We start from the raw sequence: 21,309 nt of genomic DNA, 5'->3' as shown, positions 1-21,309 counted from the left end.
TTATCTTGTTCTATTTTTTGCATACTGAATGATGAACAACACTGTGTGTCTGCCTTAGGTTTTTCCCTCTGACCACTGTGAAGGTCTCTCGGGGATTTGCAGATTCATTTGATTTTACTGAATATTTCAGTTGTTTCACATTATTTCAAAGATGTTCTATGGGTACCAACACATTTGATTTTGAGGAAAAGGTTTTTTTTGTGAACTAAGCATTGCTTATCATATTGTTTGTGACATTTCTGCTGCCATTGCAAACAACTGAGCTGTTGTTTGTCCACAGAAAATCTTTTAATTGAGTTTATTTGTTATTGTTTTGCAGCACTGAGCTGAACTACGTGTGTAAGACTATGTATGCATGTGTATATGTACTGTACGGAGTGAGCACTCCAGGTTTCTGCAACAAGTAAGTGGTTGTTTTCTACAGCAATTTACTTCTTGTTTGTTGCTATATGACCTTAAAGCAAAAGTCTTTTTACGAGAATTCTGTTAACAATTCAATAACCACAAACCTTGTCTTGTATGAAAATGACAATAGTGTACAGTCAGGAAAATCAGACTCATTGGAACTGACTGCATTTTTCTCAAAGATTCTTCAGATTAGCAGTGGCTACAAACAATGAGTAAATTCACACAATACCACACAATATCTTCACCAAAATAATAGATTTTGAAAAAAAAGGAGAAAAGTGCTTAGAAAGAATGCTTATTTGCAATAAATGTATGAATGCAATGATACTGTAACCTAGAAGAGACAAAAGGAGAGTCGTGTAATGCTCAAACGCTGGCTATGCAAGCAAGTCCTGAACCTTGAAAAGAGAATTACAACATTTGAAATGATCGCTTGGGACTCATTAAGAGTCTAGATAGAAGAACGTCTGAATGATCTCAGTCATTCATAGCATCTCCGTGTCATTCTGTAACATCTCGCAGGAATGAATGAAACTTTATCTTTTATGGGTTCTCTTTAAATTTACACATGTGCCACTGTGGTTGTGGCTATCAGATGCTGTCCAGTGACTCATCTGAGTGTCTAAGGGGTGGAAACGTACCCCAACTGAAGCAATGTCACGTGTGTATTTAGATTTAAACAGTAACAGGACTATATGTATATATAAATGTGTACGTGTAACCCAAAGCAGAACAGGAATTGCTCGCTTCACTGCAAGTGTACAGAAAGACTGGAGCTTTAAAAAGATTTCAGAATAAAGGTTACTGCTGAACACACTGCGAGGAGTGGAGTTTTTGTGTCATAGTGTGTGCACAATTTTTTCCTCATAAGTGTTACGTCAGTCAGTCTGTTACGCTCTCGGTTGCTTAATAAGGTAATACAGAAAAAAGGCAAAATGGAGTAAATTAAAAAGACATTTAAGATAAAAGTTAAAATGGTTCAGTCTGATCTTTTGCCTTTAAACTGCTTTATGAAGGTTGCTTTGGGTCTAAGTATGTAACGACTCTACCTGTGCGACTCCACCGAGCAAGGACACCGACCAGGCACTTGAGTATTAATTTCTTGTTGTTTACTTTATTTTATTGTTGTTTCCTTTCTCTTCTACACAACTTTTCATCTGATCTTTCTGTTTGTGAGCTCTTTTACACTATGGGTTTTCAAATCCCTACTATTACTAACATACGTAAATCAAATGTCACACGTCGGAGGCAGTACAATCCTAACCACCTGCTTACCTTTCCGGTGTCTTCTAGTACTTTATTTTCTTTTCCTATTGGTCTCTGGAACTGCCAGTCCGCTGTAAATAAAGCTGATTTCATTACATCTATTTCTAGTCATTCAGGTCTCAGCCTATTGGCCCTGACTGAGACCTGGATCAGACCAGAGGACACTGCCACACCTGCTGCCCTCTCCACTAACTTCACTTTCTCACACACCCCTCGCCTGACCGGAAGGGGTGGAGGTACTGGTCTGCTCATCTCAAACGACTGGAAATTTGATCCTTCACCACCTCTGTGACTACGGCTCATTTGAATCACATTTAAGTACCATCACTAGTCCTATTAAAATCCATTTTGTAGTTGTATATCATCCCCCAGGTCAGCTTGGCAGTTTCTTGGAGGAGCTTGATGTGCTACTCTCATCCTTCCCTTAAGATGGTACTCCTCTCATAGTTCTTGGAGACTTCAACATCCACCTAGAAAAACCTCTGGCTGGTGATTTCCACACTCTGCTTGCCACATTCGACCTCAAACGACTACCTACTGCGGCTACTCACAAATCAGGTAACCAATTGGACCTTATTTACACACACTACTGCTCCACTGACCATACGCTGGTTACTCCGCTGCACACCTCAGATCACCTCACTCTCATCCTCAACCTGCCTCAGAACACAACACACACTCCTCCACTGGTCACCTTTCGGCGGAACCTACGCTCACTTTCACAATCTCGCCTATCCTCTTTGGTCTCATCCACACTTCCTCCACCTGATCAGCTCTCAACACTAGATACTAACAGTGCAACTAATACTCTTTTCTCCACTTTAACATCCTGCTTGGACAACTTCTGCCCACTTTCCTCCAGGCCAGTCCGCACCACACCCTCTGTCCCCTGGTTATCTGATGTTCTCCGCGAACATCGTTCTAAACTCAGGGGTGCAGAGAGGAAGTGGCGCAAATCGAAAGATCCTACTGACCTTGGTCTTTATCAATCCCTCCTCTCTTCCTTCTCTGCTAATATCTCTACTGCTAAAATGACTTACTATCACAACAAAATTAACAATTCTTCTGACTCTCGCATGCTTTTCAAAACCTTCTCCTCTCTTCTCAACCCTCCTCATCCTTCATCAACCCTAACAGCTGACGATTTTGCCACATTCTTCATAGAAAAAACGACCACCATCAGCGGCCAATTTACCAATCCACAAACTGACACACACATTTTACCAGCTAACGCACACATTCTACCCTCCTTCTCTCTACTTTCAGAGGCAGAAGTCTCCAAACTCCTCCTTTTCAATCGCCCTACCACCTGTCCACTTGATCCTGTTCCCAGTAATCTACTTCAAGCCATTTCTTCCTCAGTTGTACCCGCACTCACGCACATCATAAACATCTCTCTTCACACTGGTACCTTTCCCACAGCTTTTAAGCAGGCTCGGGTAACCCCACTGCTTAAGAAACCCAATCTAAATCCAGCACATCTGGAAAATTATATCCCTTCTCCATTCATCGCGAAAACACTTGAACGAGTTGTTTTCAACCAGATCTCTTCCTTTCTTACTCAGAACAACCTCTTGGACAACAATCAGTCTGGTTTTAAAAGAGGACACTCAACTGAGACTGCCCTGCTCTCAGTAATTGAAGCTCTGAGACTGGCAAGAGCAGCTTCCAAATCCTCAGTTCTCATCCTGCTGGATCTGTCTGCTGCCTTTGACACAGTTAACCACCAGATCCTCCTGTCAGTCCTAAAGAAGAAGGGCATCTCAGGAACCGCACTCCAATGGTTCAAGTCTTACTTCTCAGGTAGGTCCTTTAGGGTGTCGTGGAGGGGTGTGGTGTCTAAAACCTAACATCTAGCTACTGGGGTGCCTCAGGGCTCAGTGCTTGGACCACTTCTCTTCTCCATCTACATGACATCACTAGGATCTGTGATTCAGAAACATGGCTTTTCCTATCACTGTTACGCCGATGACACACAACTCTACCTAAAGTCTACCTTTTTAGTCTACCTAACGGAGACTAAAAAGCACTGGTATGAGTGTAGTGTGCCGGGGACCGCGGATTTGGAACAAGCTGGATGGAAATTTTGAAAAATTTAAGCTCTTTTCTTTATTTTAATCAAAATCTCAAGAATCAATTATCGAGTCTGTATTCATCTTCTTGAAGTATGTACTATTTTTCATTATGCATGTATGTAAGTATTAATCTTATAATCTCAAGGTAAACTGTCAAACAAAATTGTACTTGTGAAATGGGATCCCCTATCATTAGTTGTACGAATGTTGTATGTAATGTTTATATGTATGGCTACACATTTTTTATTTATTTTATTTTTTTCCCCTTTTTTGATTGTCATGGCCCCCAAGTATAAGCTTTAGATAGCTACTTTGGGGACCAGTTCACATACATGATCATCTTCTTTGTTTTTTGGCTTCATTTTAAGTGCATATGAATATATGTATATGTATGTGAATAAAAAAAAAACTCCTCCACCCTGAGGAGTACATTACAATTACCTCTCATTCCAGCCTGACGATCCGACGGTAACTGCTCGTATCTCAGCCTGCCTGCCTGACATTTCTGGCTGGATGAAGGACCACCATCTTCAACTAAACCTTGCGGAGACAGAGCTACTTGTGGTCCCGGCCAACCCAACACTACACCACAACTTCACCATTCAGCTAGGTTCGTCATCCATAACTCCATCAAGGTCAGCCAGGAACCTTGGGGTTGTAATTGATGATCAATTGAACTTCACAGACCACATTGCTAGAACTGCCCGGTCATGTAGATTTGCCTTGCACAACATTAGGAGGATCAGGCCCTTCCCAACAGAGCATGCTACACAACTCATTGTCCAACTGACCCAGAATGCTGCAGCCTGAGTGGTCTTTAATGAGCTCTCTCCTCACAAAATTGCACTGGTTGCCAGTTGCCGCTCACATTGAATTCAAGTCACTGTTGCCTACAGAACAACCACTGGCTCTGCTCCCTTTTACCTAAACTCATTACTTCAGTCTTATGTGCCATCCAGAAACTTGCACTCTGCAAGCGAATGTCGTCTTGTGGTACCATCTCAAAGAGGCACAAAATCTCTTTCTCTGACCTTTACCATGACTGTTCCCTGCTGGTGGAATGATCTGCCTAACTCAACCAGAGCTTCTGAGTCCGTGGCCACTTTCAAGAAACGGCTGAAGACGCATCTTTTTCGGCAGCACTTGATCCAGTAATACTAACACTTTCTCTTCTATTCAAATTTTTTATAAAAAAAAATAATAATAATTTTAGATTAAACTGAGAGGGGTCATAGCACTTGCATATTGTTGTCCTACTGTTAGTTTAACTGCTTGTTCTCCTTTGTAAGTCGCTTTGGATAAAAGCGTCTGCTAAATGAATAAATGTAAATGTAAAATGTAAATGTACCACTAAAATGGAGTTTGTTCAACATAAAATATAGAAAATAAGTAAGAAGTTATTTTCATTTTGTGTGCAGCTCCGTGCAAACGGGAGAATGTGTTCATATGTGTATATTTTTATGATGCATTCCAAAACTACTCTAATTAGAAATACACTTACAGTCTGAATAGCCTTAATCAAACCAGTAAAAATGAAACATCAACGAGACGTGACAGCTCTCTCTCTCTCTCTCTCTCTCTCTCTCTCTCTCTCTCTCTCTCTCTCTCTCTCTCTCTCTCTCTCTCTCTCTCTCTCTCTCTCTCTCTCTCTCTCTCTCTCTCTCTCTCTCTCTCCAAAACAGTAAGCAGGTGAAGGGCAGTGTGAGAAAGAGAGGGAGGAGAATGACAGGAAGACATAGCAGGTAAGGAAACAATGAGATGTGATGAGCAGAACAGAACACAGACTGGCAGAAGACACAGAAATTGAGTTTGAAAGCATTTGATGACATTATGGATTCTACTAATTGTGAGGTACTGACTATTTTTACTTATACTGCCGTTATTGTTATGCTGTTTTGTGTTTTTCACTTGCCGCGTTTTTCTAAAATGCAGGTCTTTGTTATAAGATGCTGACTGAAATCTAAAATGATTTAGTAAAAGTAAACTAAACAAGAAGCCAGTCACATACTTTTTTTGCTGTTTGCATCAGATCCACAAATCTACTTCCTTTGTGTGTTTTTTTTTTTTGCGAACTCAGCTGATGCAAAATATAGCCAATTATTTTATTGACCATGAACGTGTGAAAACTGATGTGAAACTTCACAATCACACTTCTTTATTCGAAAGTTTGTATATTGTATTGTATATTCTCTGCAGCGAGTGACTGATGTAGGGTGTGTGATATGTTGTGTGCGTGGATCACTTCTTGTCTGATATAATTTTATTATTTACAGATGCTCGTGACAGTCCTATCTGTAGCCATGGTGATGCTGACAGGTCACCTGATATATGGCCTCCCTATGGTAACTATGATATATGTTATTATAATGCCTATGATATATTATGTTAACATGTTGTAAAGACTTTTAGCATGCTGCACGCTGAATTAGCACAGAACCGTTTCAGAGCTAAAGTCGAATGTGCACTTTAAAGATACAGCGTTACTGTATTGGATGCATCCGTTACTAATAGTCTTTTGTGCTGTCGTTTGCTTTGAGCAGGACGGTAAAGTGAGAAGACCCAGAGCCCTGTCAGAAGATTGCTCTTCTTTGTGTCCAGCAGGTGAGAGTGCATGTTTGGGCGTTATATTTTCTCAGAGCCTTTTATGTCTGGCATGCGGCATCACTTTCTCTGAATTCGATCCCTGTTTGTGTGGAGAGTGTGAGCGTAGTACTTTTCTGTCACCACACTTCCCAGTATTACGAATGTGGTCTGAGCAAGAAATTGCTCAAGAAATCAGTGGTTATTTATTAAGTTTTTCTTCATCGTTCTTTCTTCTTCCTATGTCTCTCTTTCTTTTTCTCTCGTGATGGGAAATGGTACCTTCTGACACAGAAGCGTCAACCACTTCCTTCATTAGAATGCCACTGCCTGTTAAAGCTTCTGTGTAACGTCCTGTTTTTGATGCTATTTCTCATCTCTCCCCTTAAGAGACCTCAGTCAGCAAGTATGAGTCTGTGCATGTAAAGTGTGTGTGCACGTATTGTGTGTGAGTGTGTCTGTGTGCGAGCAGCACCCACATCCGCCTTAAAGATATTCAGTGTGTGCCCTTTGAGCTGAAGTCTGTGCACAGTCAAATACAAATTGAGTTATTACGTCTTTAAATATGTTATGATAGTCATTTTACTTTCATCTATTCCGTGCATTCATGTTTGGCAGTTATGTGTGCGTGCAAGTTATGTGTAAACACCTTTTTTAAAGAGCCTCTATAATAGTAAATATTAGTTAGATGCTATTTGCACTAAGTGTAAGAGTTGTTAGATGCTATTTATACCTAGTGCAAATAGTGTTAGATACTACTTTGCACCTCAGTGTATTGTAGTAAACTATTTGCAATAATAAAAACATATTTAGTGTATATGATTATATTTATTAAATTCATAAATGGATGCCACCTTATTAGGACATTAATTGATCCTGCCCTAAAGCCGTCCCCTACACCTACCCCTGATTATGCCTATTAAACACTTTATTCCAACTATTAAAATCTCGTTGGGCACTTTATTTCCACTTTTTAAATATTTTCTTAATTTTTATTTAAGATAGACACCTCTGCGATGGAAAAAGGTAGAAGAAGGAGTTTACAAAATGGCTGATCTTGGGTCACGTCAAAAGTTAACACTACCCACCTTACTCTCCACTCCCCCGATTCTGTTATCAGATTGGGTTTCTTTTGTAATTATTTATCTGGGTCAATCATTGGTGGGTGGAGTTCATTTAAATAGCCTTTGCCTACAGGGTGGGCTTTTTCCACTCCAAAATTATATTTCAATGCTTTTGCTTTCTCTTCCAAAACGTTTGCGTTCCCCCTAAGAAACAGTGTGTACTCTTGCAATACTTTTGTGAATTATGAGATGGGAGGAAAAAATATATATTTCAGCTTTTTTGCGAGTTTCTCTGGGGAGAACGATAGTTTTGCAGCAGAACGCAAATGTTTGGAAGCGGATGCAAAGTTTCTTAGGGGAATTAACGCAGTATTTTTGCAAAAGAAAACGCAAGGAAACTCAAACAAGAATAACAGTGCAGTAAATAGTAAAACTAAAACTATTTGTGCTACAAGGCAATCGCTGTGTGCGAAATCGCATTCTGTCTGAGTTTGAATTTGAATGTACTTTGCAACCCTTAAAAAAGTATTTTCTATATATAGTATGAATATGGACAGTATGAATTAAATCCAGGCATACTACATCTGCCCTGTTGTTACTGTCACGTGACCTACCAGCAATTCATAAACCCCTCCCATGGCCTCATGGGAAGTGTCCATCGAATGCACGCTTGTTGGAGAAGCCATTTTTAACATGTTTGGCTTCTGGCGTGTGCATTTTGAAGGTCAAAACCAGCAATGTCACCCCCTCGTTGCTGAGAAATATAATGTAGCGAAGCTATTTCATTATTTAATAAAAGTCGCAGGGCAGAGTTGATTACAAGTTTCTGTGCTCATCTCTGAGTGACGTAAGTGCGTGTGCGCTTCAATAAAAACATCGCATTGATATAGAACAGTGATTAAACTGACTTGGAACTACCTGTGCATTAAACAGAATCGAGAATTCAGACAGACCATGGTATAAATCATTTATAATAAATTCGGCAATATTCCTAGCCTGGTTAAAACTAGACCATTCTCAGTTGTAACTGAGTTATGTGCTGCGTCCCAATTCGCATACTATCCGTCCTAAATAGTATTCGAAAATAGAATTAGTACACGTCCCAAATCGTAGTATGTTGAAATGAGTGTTCCACAGAGACCCGGATGGTCTACTATATCCGGTCAGAATCCGAAGTGCAGATCGATGCGCACTCTAACGGCTGATATTGCCCACAACCCATCGCGCGTTGGACGAGGATTCGGTTAGAACTACAAACACAAGTGAAAAGTGTTCAAAAACTACAGACATGGAGGAAGCGCGAGTCCGACGGTTATGTAGAGAGGTTTAGATAAAGGGGTTTGAGTGATTAATTATCAGTATCTAAACTGACGAAAATGTATTTATTCAATGTTGTCCACATTATATTGCATCTGCAGCAGCATTGTGAACTTTTGCAAAGATATGTTTAGCCATTAACTTTTAAATGCATTATTATATCCAAAATCCAAACACATGAGGAGAGTCTCGGCATGAAAGACCCACGACAGGCAGATGAACGTGCTACAACATTTCTCTCCGAAACCGTAAGAAATTAACTTAGATTGAATGGAGGATTTTAACTGTGATTAGATGATTGACAGGGCAGTTTACGGTGACAGGATGCACGCGACAGATCTGTCCGTTAATGATGACGAAGTAGTATGTTCCAAAGCTTGCCTACTCTTTTGCTACACACTCAAAAGTATGTACTTTTTCTTCACAAAAAGAGTACATACTTTTAGGGCGTAGTATAAGTAGGCGAATTGGGACGCAGCAGTGGTCTGGCAAAGCGTCATAGACAAATCATTTCCAGAGGGGCGTCACCAACGGACGTCGCGGATAGACCTAAACCCAATCAGAGCGATGAAGGAGATGACGTGTGCAGAGCGGCAGAGAAACATCTCCGAGTGTTGTTCTTTGCTCGGTTTTTAACAAAAAGGAAACGTTCAAATCGCTTAAAACAGACGCGATAGCTGATTCGAACGAGTGATGTTCGACGGCGGCATCCATCTTTGTAATGTAGGCTACAAAATCTGCTTCAAAATCCCAGCGCTGTCGTCATCGTGTAAAGCCCGCCCCAACGTTTCTGATTGGTGCCTCGATTTCGGCGGATTGGAAATGAGCTTGAATGAGCAAATCTAAATTTGCCGGAAGTTGTCTGGGTTTTCCCAGGCTACAATATTCCATAAAGAACAAGAATAGCCAATTATCAACAGTAAAATATGGTGTAATGGCCAAAGACGTCCGTCTGACACATGCGTAATTGCATTAGACCAACAATTTAATAGCCTCTTTTTTTCCTCAGATGACAAACTCGACTGACTGTAAAATGTATTGATGTGAACTGTATAGGCCAGTAACAGGCTTATGTTTAATGATATGAAAACAAAACAAACTAATATTGACTTTTTTTTATATACAAACAAAATATCGGAATTGCCATCATGTGTGTGTGTGTGTTTTTTTTTTTTTTTAGGAAATGATGATACACATGAATAAATAGGCTATGGTTAACTAATCAGCATCATGTCATTACGTCAAACTGATTGTTTATTTAAAAATGAAAAACATCTTTCTTGTTAGTTTTAATGAATTTGACCTTAATCCTTTTTGTTTTGTATTTGTCTTCCTCATTTCCACTTCCTATTTTTCCCCTCTGTCTTGCTGCCCATCCATCATCCCTCAGGAGAATACCAGTCAAACTGTCAGTGTCTTCCATGCTCCTCTGGTTTCTTCACCAGTGAGATGAACAGAGAAAACAGTTGCCACCGCTGCTACCAGAGCTGCGATGCTGGTATGAAGAGCATTACACCTAACATACCCATGATAGTATAAACAAGATGAAGTGAGAATAGAAACAGGAAGTATAGCAAAAAGTGCTTCATTTTGAAAACACATTTGTGTGTGTGTGTGTGTTAGATTTCTATATGGAGGTGGTGAAGGAGTGTACGAAGACATCAGATGTAGTGTGTCGCTGTCAGAAGGGTTATGTATGTACCACGATAGACCAATACACAGGCCGATGTCGGGAGTGTGTTCCCGTCACCACGCCTAGCCTGTCCTACACCTCCTCTGACGCCCCTCCATCCACCACTTCATCCACCGCTTCATCCACCACTTCATCCACCACTTCATCCACCGCTTCATCCACCACTTCATCCACCACTTCATCCTCAAGTGCACAGAGCTTGCTGGGTAAGCATGGCTGTTTTCTTCTACATCAGGGTTTCCCTAACTGGGGTTTGTGAGGGAACTGCAGGGGGTTCGTGAGATGATGAAAAGCTAAAAAATTTATTATATTGAATGTAAAATGAAAATAAATAAATGGGGCTGCACAATAATCGTAATATAGCTTAGTGCGATAAACAAATTAAAGGCTGCATTTAAATTAAATAATTGTATAGTCTGATGCTTTTTCATTATTATAATAACCAAAATAAAAAAATGTAAAGTACAAATTTAATTCACAACAGTAATATATTTTTGTCTTTATTTTTATAGAGTTAAAACATATATATATCAGAGAACCATTCATTTTAAATTATTGTAATATTAAAGTGGACCTTTTTTAGCATCTCTGTATCTATATTATTCTCTATATCAGTAAGCACTGTTTATGAACTCGCTGAAATGCCTGGATTATAGTCTTGAACTTTTTTCCAGGAAGTACACGTCACAATGTTCCTCATTTAAATAATTCCCACCCAAGGCATATGAGTTGCTTTAGTAGTGTGTTGAAACTCATGGTTATGGTGAGGGGTGTGACATTTCCAAAACTCACTTGAAGCAGTTGACCAATCAGAACGCACTGTTCCAGCCGACCAATCAGAGCACATTGCGCTTTTCGGAAGGAGGGGCTTCATAGAGACATAATCTAAACAGAGCGTTACTGACAGACTGGGAATAGAGGTGCTGCAATAAATGGATATTCAAAAAACACATTATTTTCCAAGCATGAAAACCTATTCTAGTAGAGCCAAAAACAAAATCAAGACTTTGGAAAAAAAAGGGTATAATGGCCTCTTCAATCTCAGTGGGTACTTTAAATAAATATTCTAAAAGGTTCAGCTGACAAAAAAGTTTTCAAATTCATAAGTGATTAGGGGTCTGCCACTAGGGGGAGCAGGAGGTGGGCTTGAATCTTTATGGATGACCTATTTTTGTAGGCCAACCCAGAAGTTAGCATCACTCTGGTTCACACATCACAAAAAAGCTAATAGGATTTTTGCTTTGGCTTTTAGATTATTGCAGAAAATAAGCTCTGTGACCAACAAAAGTTTATGATTCTTACACACTTTGTTTATCATGGTTATCTTCACAAATGAACACAACTTTTACGAATTTGGAAGCCTAAATTCAATGGCCAGAAGTCAAATATTGAATTTAGGATATAAAGTAAACAACTACATCACGGTCACATGACTTCACCGTCACCACCACTAAACTTCTGGCAACTATTTCCATCTTTATTTAAAAAAACACCTTAGGATCTATGGTGCTGTTTTTGTGTTATAGTGGATAAATCCGGCCACACCTTTTTTGAGAATGTTTGCATTGTTTTAGAGAAAATCTTTTGGTTTTAACTTGCGTCTGTTTTGGATATAGTTTTTCTTCATAGTATTGTTTGGCTTCTACAGTTTTGATACAAATTTAAATATAAATACTATAAATCATCCAGTTGGAAATAGTTTGCAAGAGTGCAAGTATAAACGCAACAAGGCTGTATAAGCGGACTAGTGAGTAGATTTTTGGATATTTTATTATCGTGGACACTGGTTTATGCCTATTTTTAGATTTTGAAGTACGTTTTGCTGTCATCTAATGATAGCACCATTTAAGAGCACTTTCCAATATAGGACGTTTTTCATCTCACCTGTTCAGCTATTCATCTCACCATAAATAGTTATGCTAATTCACTTCCTTGTGCTTATTTCGCAGTTGACTATAATTTGGTGTGGATTTTTGGGTTAATTTTGGTCGTGGTAACTGTCATCATCCTTACACTCTTCTTCCGGCACTGCAGAAAGAAAGAGAAGGAATGTTTTAAGCATTGTGAGTAACACACACACACATATTTCTTCTTCTTTTTGGGTCAATCTCTGTCTCACCTCTCATTGTTTCTCCTCTCCATTAGTTGTCAGGCAGTGCTCTCTGGGTAATATAGAGGTAAGTGATGAGTGAGTGCACATTTGCGCAGTATTTTAACATACATTATCTGACTTACAGTCATAGACAGTATAAGCTTACAGTCCTTCAATTTCTCAAGGTGGACAGTGAGACCAAACCTTCTCCCAGCCAACCAGATGAGCAGCCCCACCCACAGGGGATGCTGTCACATGCCAGCAAACCCACCAATCACAGCACAGACTGCTCTTTTCATCAGCCAGTCAGCTCAGAGCAGGCTGTGCCTCCAGCTGGCAATTTAGGTACCGTACTATAAAAGGATGCTTTTTGTGATTTTCGTTTTTTATTAAAAGGGTCAAACACATTATGCTTTTTTTTTTCATATCTATTAATTTGTTAAAACATATGACCTAAAATTACAACTTTATGGCATGAAGTAAGGGGCGTGACCTAAAAATAATGTGTATCATACCATAATAAAAAATAATGAAATTCTTGAAAAGAAAACCTTATCAAGTAGTTTGGCATTATCTTTTATTATCATTTGTTAACAAAACTGCTTCACTGCTTATTAATATTTGAAAAATATTTGATTTGACTTTGAAATCATGTCATGTGGTCAAACCAATATGCATAAACAGTAAAAAAAAAAAAAAAAAGGGAATGATATCATAGAAATGTTCAAAAAGTTGCTTAAAATATCAGATAATTTGAACCTATTATGCAAGATTAGTGTAGGTGTAAAATGGTCATGTGGTGCAACTCCCCAAAATCTAATGATGTTTATGAATTATTATATCATTATATGTAGAACGTTAGGACTTTTTTGGTCCCCATGAGGAAAACAGCTTATAAATCATATAGAATAATTTAAATCTGTTATGGGTAGGTTTAAGGTTAGGGGATAGAATATACAGTTTGTAGTACAGTATAAAAATCATCATGTCTATGGTGATTTCCCCATAAAACATGAACACTGTGTATTTAATGTATAACATACTTTTGACTTGACGGTTTCACCACATTACACTTTTACAGTCATTCAATTATTTTTGATGCAGTTTTAAATGTTTTTCAAAATAACATGAAACCAATCAAACATTTCTAACACCTTTTAAACGCATTCTTTTCTTTTTTTTCTTGGACACTTATTTGTCATTGACCCACACAAATTTTAATGAGAAAAAAAAAAAGCAAGCAAACGTCAAATAGTATACAAATTTAAAAATTCTCTGTTTCTCGCAGGCCCTCTCCACATCTACGGTCCCCATACAGTTTTTGTTAGTTTGCTCAATCAGTTTGGATGGGATGGAGGAGAGAAAAAAGCACATGAACTCCAAGAAGAGTCCCTGAATGACAGCAACGCGTCCTACCCTCGGTCTCCTCCCGTCCATCTGTCTGAGGAGGAACGGAGCAGAGAGAACGACTTTATCTTCTTCCCATCTCAGGAGCAAGGGAAAGAGTGCCACATATCTAAAGAAGAGGTGCTGTGAGGGATCATGGGAAATTTGTGTCCGTTCTTCTTCCGTACTGTTCGACTGCTGTGTGGTTTGTTTTAACTGATGCTTTATAAGTACCCAGTTTTCAAACTCTAACCCAGGCAGGGGATTTCATAGAGAGAAGCAGCGTTAGGGGAAGACCTGAGTGACGGTATGGATGACAAAAGTGTCGTGTATGAGCCGGACAGTTCATGACAGCTTTTGAAATATTCCCCATACAGTAGTACGTGTATGCATAACCACTGATTCTAAACCATCAGAACAGCAGTGGGATCCTAATGTTGATTTTGTGAAGAGTCGATACCACAGGCTTTCAGTTCACTGCAGGTCTTATGATGGTTGAATGACCCTCGGGAACGAAGCGGAATCTCAGTGCCTCTTTTCAAAGTGTTTGAAGGCAAAGAGCAGCTCTAAAACACTCAGAAGATTCACATATACTGTATGTTGAGATATTTATTTGAAGTAAAGTTTATTGAAGTTATTGTAACTGCAGTGTGCCCCATAATTTCCTTTAGATCGATCGATTGATTCTTACTATATTGGATATATCTAAAGGGAATGAATATCTATTTAGTGACTTATGGGGTATTTTGAATATACCGTTATTAAATTGTAAACATTTTTATTTATAACCGTTATTAATTCTGCTACAATTGTTAGTATCACAAAAACAGCGGTTTATCAATCACGTTAAGTCCCTGGTTGATGTTGTCAGTGTTCTTCCTCTTTTCTTTGGTTTTTGTGTGGCAGACATGATGGATTGTGCTGTCAAAAAAGCCCTGACATTTTGATGGTGGTCTGGAAATGTCAACATTGTTTCTTCGCTGGGAACTCAATAAGCACAGCACAGGAACATTGTGTCATCATGTATTATGTTGTATATTCACTGTAATGTACATTTTGTTTTATACCTGATGTCGATTGTACAGTGCAATAGAATCAATAAAAGTTTATTTTTTGCTATTAAATTCACTACTAAATTCATTTCACTGCAAAATGGACTATAATTCCCTTTTCTGTTTTATGCAATTGGATAGATAACATGAAATTCTTCTTTGATGACCTCATTATTTGAGACATTAGGCGTGTTGGACACCGGCTGCGGCTGGAGTTGCCGTGTGCAGTCGGGGAGGAGCTGCAAACGGAGACGTGAAGTCTGACACTTTCTGCTTCCCGTAGTGACGCTCGCGCTCTGTTTCCATACTTTACCACAGCTGAAGTGAAATAAATGCAATATTTGTCAAATCCACACTTTTCAGAGATATTTTCATTCAATTATGTTCTGCTTAATACAGCGTCTGTTTGTACAAGAATATGTTCCAAATAGGCCTATAGCCTACAATCTAGTGAGGTCTTCGTTTTTTTAATCAGTTTTATTTTGATAAACATGACACAATTATAAAATCACGACTACATGAATATAAGATTTTACTGTTCTAAAACAGATTTGTGAGCATTGTGAGAGGTGTGAGAATAAACACGAAACATTGTTGTCATGCGGTGAATCGGGCCAATCGTGAAACATCGGTGTCGTCATCAGAGCTCGTGCAGCCCACAGCCATAGAGATGACTGAATCCTGCGGCTGCTCTCGAATCGCTCTCTCGCCGTACTTTGATGTCATACGTCACAGTCACGTGGCGTCGGCATCAAGTCGGACACAATTTCTAACTGGCATTCACTGCTTCAAGTCAGCCGCCGATCGGTCTGCGCAGAGCTGCATGAAGTCGAACAAGCCTATTACTTTTAAAGCGATTCAAATTGTGAAAAGAAATGTTGAACAGCTACCTAACATGTAGACTTTCCCTTGTACATTTATATACATTTTAACCTAAAGTCCACGTGGATTTTGTGCATTAACTACCCAATTATAATATAAATACAAACAAGTGTGCAGAGAAGAAAACTTAAAGATTAGCTCCATGTCGAATGTTGAGTGTGTCTTTATGTGCAGTGACTGTCTCTCAGCATTTCTCAGGATGGACAGTCGTTCTCACAGAACCTTCAGATGAGCCACCTCTTCACCTCTCACTCTTCTCTTGAGTAAATGGCAGCAGCAGATTTGTCCTAAAGTAAGTACTCAATCCGTAGACGCATCAGCGGCCTTCTTCCTCCTCCTTTCTCAGATATCCTCCAGTTTCTCTGTCTTTCCACACACCTCCTGCACTGGCATTGGTACCTCTTCTTCCTCTGTGCACTGACTGGATCCAGAGTTGCTCTTTTTGGAGGACCAGAAACCTGAAGACCCAGTACGATACTCATCATTAAAGACTCATTCCTGCTATGCAGTACAATTTCATGCCGTGTTTTAATATATCAAGTGAAATATTAAACTCAAAATGTATATATATATATATAGAAACCACATAAATTAGTTTGAATTTGATCACATTTTACAATGAAATTACTATAGAGGTGAATTATAAATAATGTATGTTATGTTTCTAATAAATATATTATAAACAACACTCTGAACAGATGGTCAGTCCATCACAGATATTATATTGTATTGTACTGTATTGTGTTATGTTTTGTTTCTAATAAATATAGTATAAACTACACTCTGAACAGTTGGTCAGTCCATCACAGATATATATATAATATATTATATATATATATATATATATAATATAATATAATATCTTATATGAATATATTATAAACAACACTCTGAACAGTTGGTCAGTCCATCACAGATATTATATTGTATTGTACTGTATTGTGTTATGTTTTGTTTCTAATAAATATAGTATAAACTACACTCTGAACAGTTGGTCAGTCCATCACAGATAATATAATATAATATAATATAATATAATATAATATAATATAATATAATATAATATAATATAATATAATATAATATAATATAATATAATTTCTTATATGGATATATTATAAACAACACTCTGAACAGTTGGTCAGTCCATCACAGATATTTTTATATTATATTATATTATATTTAGGGCTGTCAAATGATTAATCACGATTAATCACATCCAAAATAAAAGTTTTTTTTACATAATATATGTGGGTGCACTGTGTATAATTATTTTGTATATATATATAAATACACACACATGCATGTATATTTAAGAAAAATATATAATTTATGTATAAAATATTTATATTTATATATAATATAAATTATATATAAATCTATATACAGTATATACATGAAAATATTTCTTAAATATATACAACCATGTGTGTGTATTTATATATATAAAATAATTATACACAATGCACCCACATATATTATGTAAAAAAAACTTTTATTTTGGATGTGATTAATCGTGATTAATCATTTGACAGCCCTAATTATATTATATTATATTATATTATATTATATTATATTATATTATATTATATTATATTATATTATATTATATTATGTTCCACGTGTTAGGCATGAGAAAAACATTTATTGAAAAGCATTACACATTCGCAAGTGAAACAAGTGTTTGCGAGTGTCACCACAGCTACAGATAAAGCCACAATAAGCTTACGGAGAAAACTTATCAATCAATCTTGATGAATGATGCAGAGGAAACTGACCAATAAGGGGACATATTTTCTCACATGTGACTTGCATAAACACATTTTGGTATGCTTTGAAATGTTGCTTCGTAAAAGTGAACCGAACCAGAAAGAAATTGCTACACTTTAACGAATTAAGTCCCTGTTTGGGAACAAAGCAAACAATTTACAGGTCTGAAAACGCCCTTACACTAACATACTGTTCATGCATTGGAATGTCAGTGTATCAAGAAGTCATGCAAGAGTATAAAGAGCACTTCAGCGGTTTTGTTTGTGAATCATAGTGGCACTGACCGGTTGATGCTGACATGATCCATCCACATGTCCGTGCATGTCTGCTGATAAGAAGGAAACAGGTGAACAGAACGCACACACACACACACACAAAACACAGACTCACCGAGATCCACACATTATCTGGAAGAGGTTGATAGAAAGGGAGCAAATGAATGGAGAAAAGGAGAGAGAAAGAGTAAACAGGTCAGTAGAGAACTGTGTGTGTGACAGTCTGTCAGCTGGAAATACCACAACAGTCCAAATTTACGTAAATGGGTATCAAATGAATATAACAGGCTGAGAACAGCGCGCCAGGGTTCAGATACTCACTCTGGGTGTGCGGTGCTGTTGCAGTAAAAGCAGGACGAGGGGACGGAGTATACGTCTGGACTTTCACACAGTTCTCGCAGTTGCTGTCACTGCATCTGTAGCCCTCATCACATGTACACACAGCGTCTCTTGTCGTTGTACAGTTCTTCTTATACTTCATATCTGCGATATCAAAACAGTGAAAGGGGTTATGCAGAACTGTATGTGTCCATCTGTGTTTCTTCAACTGTGGTACTTCCTTAAATCACTCACTAGTTCATTAAATTATTTTTTTCCGCTGAACTTTCATTAAAAATATAATTTCCACCATATATCAAATCACTATTCTTTTTGTTGAGTAAATGGTGGATAACATTTTAAAACGGTTCCAATTTACGAATGCTAATTTCATATCTTTTTTATTTATATACAGAATTTAAAAAATGGCAAAATTCTACACAACCAGAGTTTCATTGGAAATGATCAATATTCAAATTTACCTTTCTTTGTTTTATCACATTTACCCTCAAAGATGCTCTAAACTGAATATTAATAAATGTACACAAAAACTATTAAAACGATTTTGTTGATTATTCTCTTTATTTGAATCATAATAGCATAAATGCAATAATTAATATTATTTTTATGGTTCATTTTTGTAGCTGTTCTAAAACTTAGGTTCTTGGAAAATAGTAAAACTATAAAAAGCTGTAACTACAGTATGCAGCCTACAGTATGTCCACCAACTTTATTAGGGGCAAAACTGTTTCCTACAACATTCATAATTTATGTAAATGGTTATAAAATGAGTTTTCACACCAAGAACGATAACTATTAAGATTACTATAATAGCGTCCACACCATCGGTCGACATTGTTTTGTTTATTATAAGCGCGTGCTTGTCTGTCACTTGAAATGCTCAAGCTCGATATAGCAGGATTGATTCTGATTGGCTGCCAATGTTGTTATCACTAAGCAGCTGGATGAAATCTTTCTGAAAGTGATTCCAACGATATCGTACAATGCCGTTATCGTTATAGCTGTGGTGTGAACTCTGCTATTCTTGTAATATTGAGAATGATTTTTAGAATTACATCTTTATCGTTATCTTTATAGTTACAGACCTTGGTGTGAATGGACCTTAAAACATAAACAAAAATGTAAAAGTAGATTTAAAAATGCAAAAACAATGTGACCATCATATAACAAAAAGAAAAAGCTGAAATCTCTTAGTTTGAGTACAAACCAACCCCAAAAACATAAAAGCACCTGGACCCATATGTGATTGCTTACTAAAGCACAGTCATTTCACCAAGACACAAGTGTCAAAATAAAACAGCAAACTCAAACACAGTTTTTTTTTCCTGCTGACTCACAATTAACTTCTCGATCCACCTCAGTATATTCACTTTTCATTTCTACTCATCTTTTTTTTTTGTCACAAGGCTTAGCCTGGTTATGTGACCTTAAGCATCTTCTCCAATCTGAGCTGCAGAATCATTTGGCACAGGTTTCACAGAATCATGTGCAAACTTTCTGCATAATTTACAGGATTCAGCAGTCATTCATATTGTAAACAACATTTGTACAGAATTCCCTTCCACCGTTAAAAACATTTCAGCATTGTTGGTCACCAGCATGGGATGTTGCTGGTTTAACATAGTTTATCTATTTGGTCAATGGAAATGCTTGTCTTTTTTAGCAGGATCCCAAACATATCAGCAATATTTCTGTTCAGTTACTTTAAACATTACTTGCACTTCCTCTCCTTTTTCTCCAACTACCTGTTTACAAGGTATTTTGTTTCTACTTGTTGTTTAATCGTCAAATTGAATCTACACATTAAAAAAAGTTGCTGCCTTAAATTTTCAAGTACAATCAACTTGGATGTTTAAGTCATTTCAACTTAAATTACATTACACTGACTTAAAAAATGATTTGAATCTTGAACAACTTATCAAAATAAGTTAAGCAATTGTCAACTTTTTTGACGAGTAAAGCAATGTAAAAACATATGTTGTCATAACTTATTGATCATATATTTTTTCACAGTGATTTAGCAAGGCATTTGCATATCAAAACATCTCAGACATCTCAGTAGGCAGTTATTTCCGTTCCAAATAATAAATTCCGTCGCTCAGGTGCCATTTTTTTCCGTAGCTACATGTGTATTTTTAACATTTGCTGTCCCATGTCAAGTTCGTTACCAGACACTCAGACATTTCTCAGACCCCCACCTACCTCTGTACTAAAAACCCACCAGAGATCTGCTGAAGGGGAAGCCCCTGTCTTGTTTTACTGTCATGTTTGGTATTTCTAGTTTACTGATTCATCTGAAGATTCAGAACACAGCCAAACGAATCATTGTATGAACATAAAACATGTTAAGTGACATCACAAACAAAGAAATGGAGTGGACGTACGTTCATTGGTGCACGTCGTGCAATGATGACAATCAAAATTGTCATTATAGACGTCCATGTAGAAGGCATCTTCGCATGTCTCACACTGAGTATCAGGTGAGATGATACTCATATCATTTCTTGAGCTTATTGTGCATCTCTTTACCATATGATGTCCTGTTTAAACACACACAAAGACAGGGAAACACATGTAATCACGCTGATTCTGCTGATGTACAGGCAAAATTATAACAGTGTGGCATTCAACACTGACTAGTTTGAGAGTTTACCAGTTTGAGTTCAGAGAACAAGTCATCCTTATACGAGAAACCTGATGTGTCATTCTAAGGTTAGGTAAATGTCATCAAACCATAGATCAACTGAACCCTGAAATACTCTTACATAATACAGTCGGGTTTGATATGTTCAAAGAGTACATCCAGTCTTTTTCAATTGAAATATGCCTTGATTAAGTCTGCATGAACAGTCTGCTATCAATTTAGTCTCTAAAATTAGATTATTCCTATACATTCCTATTTTAGATTTTCCTGCTTTATTACACACGTATTTGGTTCATACATGTTGGTTTAACTCAATACAGCCCTCTAAACTCAACTCCATTTATCATATTAATTATCTAATCTTAACTGATGATAGCTTAGCTCATTTTAACTCCTCTTAAGTTCAACTCTGACTTAACTGTGCTCATTTCTCCTCAAACCGTCTTATGATTGCACTCACAGTGAT

General features: G+C 37.6%; 2 protein-coding genes across 2 annotated transcripts; one reads left to right on the top strand and one right to left on the bottom strand.

Moving 5' to 3' along the window:
• The first annotated feature begins 5,473 nt into the window (after positions 1 to 5,473).
• On the top strand, positions 5,474 to 14,518 carry si:dkey-260g12.1 (tumor necrosis factor receptor superfamily member 5). Its single transcript, XM_056234906.1, has 9 exons — positions 5,474 to 5,600; positions 6,023 to 6,091; positions 6,290 to 6,350; positions 10,101 to 10,208; positions 10,334 to 10,609; positions 12,353 to 12,466; positions 12,549 to 12,580; positions 12,681 to 12,840; positions 13,784 to 14,518. The coding sequence occupies exons 1-9, from the start codon at positions 5,580 to 5,582 to the stop codon at positions 14,029 to 14,031; spliced, it is 1,089 nt and encodes a 362-aa protein (XP_056090881.1). The 5' UTR covers positions 5,474 to 5,579; the 3' UTR covers positions 14,032 to 14,518.
• A 1,367-nt stretch (positions 14,519 to 15,885) lies between these two features.
• On the bottom strand, positions 15,886 to 20,678 carry cd27 (CD27 molecule). Its single transcript, XM_056234879.1, has 4 exons — positions 20,584 to 20,678; positions 18,182 to 18,343; positions 17,870 to 17,992; positions 15,886 to 16,273 (listed from the first exon to the last, which is right to left on the bottom strand). The coding sequence occupies exons 1-4, from the start codon at positions 20,639 to 20,641 to the stop codon at positions 16,158 to 16,160; spliced, it is 459 nt and encodes a 152-aa protein (XP_056090854.1). The 5' UTR covers positions 20,642 to 20,678; the 3' UTR covers positions 15,886 to 16,157.
• Positions 20,679 to 21,309: the final 631 nt, after the last annotated feature.

This window comes from Rhinichthys klamathensis, unplaced genomic scaffold (assembly GCF_029890125.1).
Source record: "Rhinichthys klamathensis goyatoka isolate OS25496 unplaced genomic scaffold, OSU_Roscu_1.1 h1tg000407l_1, whole genome shotgun sequence".
Lineage (NCBI taxonomy): Eukaryota > Metazoa > Chordata > Actinopteri > Cypriniformes > Leuciscidae > Rhinichthys > Rhinichthys klamathensis.
Note: the sequence above shows the minus strand (reverse complement) of the source record. Positions and strands in the feature narration are given on the sequence as shown.

Coding starts and splice junctions, on each gene's coding strand:
- si:dkey-260g12.1 (XM_056234906.1), top strand. CDS start 5,580: ATGGATTCTACTAATTGTGAG. Junction 10,610..12,352: donor AAGTGCACAGAGCTTGCTGG/GTAAGCATGGCT, acceptor CTTATTTCGCAG/TTGACTATAATTTGGTGTGG. Junction 12,581..12,680: donor GCTCTCTGGGTAATATAGAG/GTAAGTGATGAG, acceptor CAATTTCTCAAG/GTGGACAGTGAGACCAAACC.
- cd27 (XM_056234879.1), bottom strand. CDS start 20,641: ATGGACGTCTATAATGACAATTTTGATTGTCATCATTGCACGACGTGC. Junction 18,344..20,583: donor CACGACGTGCACCAATGAAC/GTACGTCCACTC, acceptor TTGATATCGCAG/ATATGAAGTATAAGAAGAAC. Junction 17,993..18,181: donor AACAGCACCGCACACCCAGA/GTGAGTATCTGA, acceptor AACCTCTTCCAG/ATAATGTGTGGATCTCGGTG.